A 9,115-nucleotide genomic window follows, 5' to 3' on the forward strand; every position below is an offset into this window, starting at 1 on the left:
GACACAAAAGGTTTTTGTTCAGGAAGGTATCCAGGGTGTCTGCTTCACCCAGGCAAGCTGCAGGCAGCAATCGGCAGGTTAGCAGTTGCCCTTCCAGAAAAGTGCTTCCTCTTCATCATAGATGCCATTAACCCAGCTATGGGTCGGCAGCGTGTGTACAAGCCCAGAAGATACATCCCCCCTCCCCTGTGGAAAATGGGACAAGCTCTCCTTCTAAAAACAGAGCCTTGCCAAGACTGCACAAGCCAAATCCAGGAGTTTTGCTGTGTTCCGTCTCCTTCTGCTGCTCTTCCCTAGTTGCATCAGTTCAGGACACCTGCAAACCTGTGCTTATGGCTCCTACCGATGCTCAGAATGTCCCCAAATCTTCCCTTGGTGAGCTGGGTGCTCTCCTGGCTCCCGTATCACCCCCAGCAGCGCTATATGTCCCACACCATATCCATGGAGAACATACAGACTGGGTGAATGACATTCTAATTCCTGTTCCCATCAGTGCCATGGGTTTTCCTTGGATTTCCTTCAGACATATTACTAACTCATCTTGCTCTTACTTTGCAGGGAGGGTGTAATAAGACTACAGCTCACTTGGAGAAAATGAGTTGCAAACACAACAGCAGCTCCCAAGAGTGTGACTGTGCTACATGTGCACATCCAAGGCCAGAATCCAGCCACATATCTGATGCGGAGGCAGAATCAGGCTGCCAAGCCTTTCCAAGGCACGAACACAAACCCTTTGGAATGTGCCCCAACAAGCAGCTTTGGCCTCTTCAAGAAGGACAGCAGAGATTGTCGATCCTGCAGAATGAGACACATCTTGACCTTCCTGTGAGGTAACTAACTGCTCAGACTGAGTTTCCCCTTAAGAGTCTGACCCCACAGGCCTCAAGTCCTTGAAAGTGTAGGCACCAGTACAATGCCCAGTGTTTGCTCCTGTTCAGGCACAAGACAACTTTGCATACACAGCCCCGGGTGGAATATAAGGCACAATTTTATTTTCCCTCATTCCTCTTTCTCAGTTCGCACCCATCACGATGTTGTTTTCCGGCAGTGAGGCTATGCAGTGATCGTGGGGATCCTCGCGGTTTGTGCTCATGCAGCAGCTAGTAGCAGTGCCCTGGGCTCACAGGGGCTCACCTGGCTGCTCAGAGTGCCACTGTCCTGAGCAAACTCCTCTGCGAGGTGTCGCTGGGTGGCCCACACAAACACTCCGAGCTCTCCTTCACTTGTCCACAGCATGACCAGTGGGGGCAGCCAGGGTGACCTTTGTGTCCATGGCCACAACCTTGGTACCCACCTGCAAGAGAAGAGGCACCATCAGCTGAACCAAAAGTGGGCCAGAAAATCCCAGTGTGTCAGAGGCTTTCAGAGATGCTTCAGCCCCAGGACTTGTTTAAGACAGGGAAGCACATGCTGATGAGAACACAGCTTATTCAAGGCAAAAAGTGCTAGGGCTCCATAAAGAAAGGAGAACAACCGAGGGGGACCTCCCCATTCCAATCACTGGGGAAAGATGAAGATTTCCATCCCCTTGCCTGTTGAGTAATGCAAGACACAGGCCTGCAGAACCCCATGCCAGCCACTGGTGGCTATGGCCAGAGCTAGATGCAGATCAAGCACAGAAAAAGGAAGAGGCTGGTTCTATACTAAAACACGCAAAATACACAGTGACACATGCAGGTCAAGGACATTAAACAAATAAGGGAGTTGAACTCTCATCCTAAATGAGTGAGGCTTCTCCATAGGACAGCATTGGGCACCGTGTGACACAGCCCAGAAGCTCCCAACCTGCCAGCACTGGGAGAGGAACAGCATAGACGCAGTGCTGCTTAGCCTCACTGAGAATGGCTGAAAGACAGAGCTGCCCTGCCCCATCACCTGCAGAGTTGGCTCAGGTCTCTGTCTACGGGGTGTGCTGCAAAGACCCTTAGCATGTCCCGCTGCATTTCTCACTGCTGCAGTCCCATCCTACCAGAAGATATGTACACACAGGTTATCACAGGCCTGCTGCACATGCAAGGCAGGAGTTGGGCTGGAGTATCTACTCACAACTATCTACACTAGGGAGGACCAAATGCAACAAACCTTCCTGATGCCAGCAGTGTGGGGAAAGCTGAGCACTCACCTGGCATGGTCCCCCCACAGGCACAGCGAGCAGCTTTCTGCCCTCCGCTTGAGCAGAATGTGCAGCAGTGAAACACGCCTTGGTGCTCGCGGAACTTGTTTTTCACCATCAGGGTGAATGGAGAGCCCTGCAGAGGACAAGCAAGCAGAGAGGCTGCTGCAGTAGATGCTATCAGATGTTGTGCCTGCGTTTTTGAAAACCAACTGGGTGATCCTGTTAGTCACAGATCACTAAGCCCAGTCTTAAACTGCTAAATGGCAGAGGTAATCCTTAGAAAGATTTAAAGCAAATACTTAGAAAAGAAAAGCAAGTAAAGAAGCAGCAGTGCAAGAGAAACAAGAAATGCTACCTGTACATGCTGCCCTTTCACATAGATGCAGACAGCATACAAGCCTGGCTCCTCAGGGCTGTAGGAAATATGGTAGGTCCCATCACCATTATCACACACTGTTGGCTTGACTGCACTACAAACAGAGAGAAGTCCAAGAGGTCAGTGACCGGCAGAAAATTGCTCTACATGTGAACCACTGTTTGGCCTAGATTTGTTGTCAGTTCCTTATCCTCAACCTTGTTCAGCAGTGGCAGGTCTCAAGTGAGCTTAACAGGATGCATGAGCAATGCTCAAGCATTGAGTAGCTTTCACACACACACCTGCTACCAGGAGCTGCAATAGCCATACAAAGGAAGTCACACAAAGCTAGCTGCACTGCAAGGATTTGTAGCAACCCTGAGCACTGAAAGAGCAGAAGATGACAGACAGCACACTTGCAGGTCAGATTATCCCATCAGATAAGAGCCCTCAGAAATGGGGTAAATTCACAGCTTCAGAGAGCAGGAAAAAAAAAACCTCTAGAAAAGCCCATGACTAAGACAGGACATAAACAGAGCAGGTTTGAATCACTTCAACCGCTGTCCCAACTGCATTGACCCCAACTCTTCAGTGCTCTGAGGAGTTCTAGGTCCCTGCTGGTGAACTCTCCCTTTCCAAAGTGAAGCTCACTGGGTTTCACAAGGAACCCTGGGGGACAAGAGTGCCAGGGAGAAAGCATCAGCTAGTTACTTAGGGACTGATTGCCTGCTTCACAGAAAGATGGAAAGAGCTTTCCACAGACAATTATCAGGCAGCTCTGCCTAGAGGAAGGTGTTCTTCCTAATCCCCATTTGTGGCAATTGTGAGTCTCTGGTGCCCCACAACATGACAGTTTATAATCTTCCAGATTTGCAGGCTGTATTCCCCACCCCCCACCATTTCACATCTATACAGCTGCCTACATCATTTCCTGCCATGAACTGTGTAGTGATACTTCATGCTCTTCTGTAGCTGCTGTGCCTCAACCCAAAGCCAGACGGCTTTCAGCAACGGATGTAGCAACTGCATATGCACAAGAACAAGAAATTGAGTTAATGTGGCCACAGCGACCTCTACCCCACCAAGCAAAATCCACATAATCTTCATGTGCACACCTTCCTACGTCGTATGTGCATCTAAGGAAGGAAGGTACATTAGAATGATATTCTTGAACAATGATGCTCTATTGATAAGCATCTGTGCAGCCAGCCTTGTTTCTGTATACCATGTCAACACTTCCCCATAGCAAGGAGTTTTAGCATCCTGTCCCTTTTTTCATCAGGTCATCCCACCAACAGCGGATCCTGGAACAAGTTACACTGGCATCTTGCTCCAGCTACATTGTATGTACTATAAAACAGAATAGATGTTTTTCCTAAGAACTGACCCCCAATTGGTTCTGTATTTGTGCCTGGCTGCTTTATAGTAACAAGTGCACCCGGGGAAACAGTTACAAAATAATTTTTTCTGGTTGGTCATTTTCATTGTGGAAACACTTCGGAGCTCAAGTGTGGTCTTCCCTGCTTTTGCTAGAAAACCTCTGGACATGTTAAAGTGCTCAACATTACAACTACACGAGAAGTCACGATGAAGTCCCAACACAGATTCTTTCTCCAGAACATGAACTAGGCACTGTCAGAGGCTCCCGGGCTTGGTGGACTGTTTGTGTGACGCGGAACGGTCATTCTGGGGTTGCTATGTTTTACACTCATTAGTTGTTAACAAAAGCAGGAGCCCTGGGTGTCTACTGGTAGGGGTGGGAAGGAGCAACAGCTCATTCTGACAATGTGTAACACCCACTGAGAGTTGAATCCTTTAAGAAGTCCCAAATCACCCAAAGAGTCAATACAAATCTGAGCCAACACTGTCAAGCTCCACACAGCCAAATACAACCAGTAGGAAGCTCTGCTATACCGGTGAAAAGAACAGTAGTGCCTTTTCCCCTACAGATTCTGACCCACACGCTGAAGCATGTCCTCCCACCTGCCCAAACAAGGAGGGAGCCAGGGCAAGGGAGGCAGAAAGGTAAACCCGGTGACTGGGGAGTTCTCAGGTGAAATACCCACCAGTCCCTCTTGTCCTTGTGGGTGATGGTGACCCGCACGGCCTCTCCTCCGCGCCCCATCCGCTCGCCCGTGGTGTCATTGCAGAGCAGGGTAAAGCCAGTCAGCTGGTTCTGACGGGCACTGTGGAGATCTGTAAGGCAGAGAAACAGGACCAGAAAGGATTCACACCAGCCATGATTGCCACCTCCCACCTATTTTGCAGTGTTGCAGTCCCATCAGAGCACAGCCAGGACCCTGCTGCTGGGGTGGGTGTACAGCTCCTTCCACCCACAAGGAAAAGTAAAGATATCACTGGGGACCAAGAGAGAGTGGACAGCCATAGGCACTGGGAGATGTTGGGAAGGCTTAGCCTGGAGGTCTGTATGGACCAGGGTGGTCTTCCTGCCTGCCCCTCTGAGCCCAGCTGGCATCTTCCCAGAAGGCCTCAAGGTGCACCATGCAACCAGGAGGGAGGAGGAAGAGCACACTGTGCAGTGTGGAGTCCCAGAAACTTCAGCACTTACAGTTTGGCATGGAAAGGATCGAACGAGCCCTGGGTCTGACTAACCTGCCCTGTGCAGGCCATTACTGACCAGAGCTGGCTGCAGTCTGTGGGCTGGTCTGAACATTATCTGTTTGCTGGCCCTACTCCAAGTCCTTAATAAGCAAACATCCATGAAACCATCTATGCCAGCTATTCCCATGGCAATCTCAGCAGAAGCTGCAAGGGGAACTTGCTCAGCCACAGAGGGGATCTGTCTGGGCCCATGCTGCAGAACAGCTGGGGCCACCGGGCGAGCATCACATCCTGCCACCGCAGGCGCCATGCCCTGAGTAAGCTGTGGTCTTTGGCCTACGGGTTGCTCTCCTCACACCTCACCCCGTGCTGAGGTCAGTGATGTTGCAGAGGGCAGCTCCAGTATGCTGTCATATCTGGCTGGGGATAGCTCTCCGTCTCCCTGCCCAGCATGGCTCCTGTAGGCCCTCAGCAAGTAATGTAACCTCTGATGGGGCTCTACCCTACCATACCCCTCTGCCCCTAGTCATTGACTGGACAGCAGGTAGCTAAGCTGCCCACCACGTGGGTACAGAGAACGAAGAGGTGACTTCAGGGAGCAGTGTGTTCCCATTCAGCTGTTGTACAGCACCCCATTACCTTCCCCGTGCAGGGTACATCTGGCTGGATCAACCACTTTATTGAGAATGGCCCCAAAAACTTCATAGCCGCAACACTGCCCTGCCCTCTCCTGGGGAGAGAACTGGATCCCATCGTCCACGCTGGGGTGAGTGTTGTAAGCAACGCTGTTCAGCTTTGCCAGCCGGCTCGCCACCACCCCTTTGGTGATGAGGATCTCCAGGTCCGAGCCACTCGTCAGCAAGCGCTCCGTGAACCCCACGCCTGTCCTCATGTCCAGCAGCAGCTGCTGCAGCTGGGCCTTCTGCAAGTGCAACAGGTTTTCCTTCTGCACCTTCAAGTCCTCCAGCTGCTTCAGCAGCCCGTCCCGGTGCACTTCAATTGCTTTCACATACCCACTGGCAAACAGACAGATCTCTGTGGCCACGGCTTCTGCGCGACTGCGGACAGCACTGCCCATGTCATCAATCTGGCCCAGGACATCCTCTAGGGTACCCATGTGCTGCTGGGTGCTTTTCAGCAGCTCCCGCAGGGCATCCCCATGCCTGTGGATGACATTGCCGGTGAAGTCATAGGGGTGTTGCCGGTGCCTGTCTACAACGCAATCCCGGCACACAGGCTGGTCACACTGCTCGCAGAACAGCCTTAGCTCCTCTGTGGGATGGGAAGGGCAGAAGAGAGGCTTCCCGGCCTGGCTGCAATCCTTGGTGTTCTCCAGCTCCATCATGGCATGAGAGGCCGTCTTCTTCTGTCTCCTAGAAGGGAGCAACCACATGTCACTTCATGCATGTTGGATATGAAATGCAAACACCCGAGACCCCTTGTGAATGCTAGTCTGTACAGACTGCAAGTCACAGTGTGTGTCGCTCCCTCCTGTCTCCACTGAAATGCACTCTGCATGAAGGAACTTGTGGTCTCCTGAGGACAAGGCTCCACACAAAAGAGGACAGCATCTGCAAGCAGCTCATTAGAGGCTACTCTCAGGCTCCCTGCATGCTGTCAGCACTATTTTCAGACACAAGAATTGTGTGCCCCACCATGGCCACACACAGACTGGGGAACAGGCTGTCAGGCTGCTACTGCCAGCAGCCCTTCATGGAGCCTGATGAAGTGGGATAGTTGCAATTACCCCCAGAGCCCACTGTGACAAAGGCAGCAGGAGGGCAGTGAGCCCTGCAAAGTGAGAGCTGGCAGGAGGTGTCTCAAAACAGTATTGTTCACCGACAGTCACTTCTGGAGAGAAATGGGAGGTGCCAGGCTCCTCAGCCATCAGCCCAATGATTTTCACCAGCTTTAAATTCGCGGAGGCAAATGAGCTCTAATATCCCTTAGGGGAAAATCTAGTTCAGGCCACTGCCAGAAGACAGTCTGTAGTAAAACATTTAATATTCTGAAAGTCAAACTCCATTTCCTTGTGACCGCCAGCTTAGGTCCTGCTCAGACGAGACCAAGGATGGCACACAAAGAACCTGTTAGGACCCAGCCATCCACCACGTCACAGGGCAGCACAAGAATATTTCCATTTTATGTTATTTTGGACACTTGGAGCTAGTTATTGAGCAGGATGTAAACGCCTTCTCTCCTTCCTTGTCTCCTGCACTAATGACTTTTGGCAGCTGCGATGGGAGCTCCAAGCCATAAGCAAAGAAATACTCCAAGGACCAAGCTCTGTAGAGTTGCTCTGACAACACAAAGCAACCTCATCACAGGGCAGGACATGGCCCTTACACTACTCCTTTTGCTTCCCACTAATCTCCCTTGGGTCCAGCACATTTTCAAAGCCTTCTGGCATTATTTGCATAACACCCTTCAAATTCACACTTCCCTGACTTCAACCTAAGACCTCTCTCACTTATTCCAAGGAGCACAACAGTGGCACTCAGATCCTTAGAAATCTTCCCTACACACCAGGAAATAATTTCAAAATGGTTTTCCTTGGCCCTTGTTCTGCTCTGCCATCAACTAAATCAGGTGCAAGTCTGCAGATACTAATGGGGTAAAAAAAATTGTATCAGTAAGTTAGGTAGGAAGCAGGTCATCGGGACAAATTTTCTACTGCTTTATACCTTCTGCAGTTGTTTCTGTCAGTGCAGAAGGCTGCTATTCAAGGTCTCAGTTTATCACTCTTCAGCAGCTTGCATGAGGTATGAGGCATTAGCTAATCAGAATGGTATGCTGAAAATTACAGCCCCGAGTGGAAAGGTAACTAAGAGTCTAAGCCATTTTACCACAGGCACCAGTATCTGCAGGGGGGCAGGGAAGCAAGGAACATGCCTCAGTTCTTTCTGGGGAAAGAATTTCTAATCAAGTGGAAAGGAGCAGCAAACGTGGAGGGAATAGGCTGAGCTGATTAACCCAGGCTAAGAGGCTTCCCTGACTAGTTCTACTGGGTGTTTTTCTGACCCTGCCTGTCACCTCCTTGCTTCAGAAGGCCATTCAGACTTCCTATCACTTTTCTTCCATGGTGCTGCCTGGCCTCTGCCCTGCTCACAGGCCACTGCAGCTGCCTCCTCTTCAACTCCTACCTCTGTTGCAGCCACCTCTTCTTCCTGCCTTACTGACATGACCCTCTCTGAGGTACACAGCTCTCTTCTGCTGTGACTTCTTCAGTTTTCCCGTATTCCAACGGAACTAAACCCTGCAACATCAAGCACACCGCGAAGCAATAGCGTTACTGCTGTAGGCTCCCAGCCTCACAGAAATGCTGAAAATGCACACAAGATACATGCACACAACAGTTACCAGGCAAGCACACAGGTTGATCATCAGGAGGTAGCAACCACAGTAGGCAGGCTAGTGTCAGGACTTCCACTTATCTGCTTTCACTTCACCTAAGGGTGCCTTTGCACATATACACAGTAAACGTTTCTGGAGACGGAGAGAGGCAGGCCAACAGCTTAACTTCCCCACTTACCCTTGGGAGATGTGCCTTCTCCAAAGTGGGACAGCACAACACGCGAGGCTCTTGTCCTGCTAGTACTCTGCCCACACCCACGCCTGTTGGAGCACTGTCAGTCTCCCCACCCAGCGATGCTAAACTGAGATGCAAACCAGCAAGCGGACACCGCCATGGGCAAAGGGCAGCCTGATTGTGGACTTAATGACCTCACCTGAACAGGGCTGACCAACCTACCGCTAGCAGCTTGCTGGTCCCCACCCGAGTACAGAGCATCCTCAGGGAGGATAAAAACCCACTAGGGATTGAAGAAAGTGGAAGACGTGGGTTTACTGCTTCGGCTAGCTCTGTGTGGGTCCCGGCCTGCTGCACCCACCCACACGCTGCCCTCCAGCAGCCCGAAAGGGGATGGCTGCCCCACGCACCCCGTAGCGAGGTGGCCCTGTCCGGGCCGGGCCTCGCTGCCCCCTCACCTGTGGGCCTGGCAGCAGAAGAGGCAGAGGTCGGCCCCGCAGGTCAGGCAGCGCCTCGCGGCCGCCCCGTCCGCGCAGAGGTCGCCCCCCGCCGC

At 51.5% G+C, this 9,115-nt stretch overlaps 1 protein-coding gene across 1 annotated transcript in view; it reads right to left on the reverse strand.

Moving 5' to 3' along the window:
* Positions 1 to 970: 970 nt before the first annotated feature.
* Positions 971 to 9,115, reverse strand: part of TRIM45 (tripartite motif containing 45) — a 9,055-nt gene continuing 910 nt past the window's right edge. The window contains exons 2-7 of the mRNA XM_009287158.1: positions 9,021 to 9,114; positions 5,673 to 6,406; positions 4,538 to 4,667; positions 2,472 to 2,586; positions 2,123 to 2,249; positions 971 to 1,294 (exon numbers count right to left, since the gene is read on the reverse strand). Coding sequence (XP_009285433.1) covers positions 1,143 to 1,294; positions 2,123 to 2,249; positions 2,472 to 2,586; positions 4,538 to 4,667; positions 5,673 to 6,406; positions 9,021 to 9,114 — 1,352 coding nt within the window. The 3' untranslated portion in view covers positions 971 to 1,142. The remainder of the gene's footprint in view (positions 1,295 to 2,122; positions 2,250 to 2,471; positions 2,587 to 4,537; positions 4,668 to 5,672; positions 6,407 to 9,020; position 9,115) is intronic.

The sequence above is a fragment of the Aptenodytes forsteri genome, unplaced genomic scaffold, assembly GCF_000699145.1.
Source record: "Aptenodytes forsteri isolate BGI_AS27 unplaced genomic scaffold, ASM69914v1 Scaffold216, whole genome shotgun sequence".
In the NCBI taxonomy this organism is placed as follows: Eukaryota; Metazoa; Chordata; class Aves; order Sphenisciformes; family Spheniscidae; genus Aptenodytes; species Aptenodytes forsteri.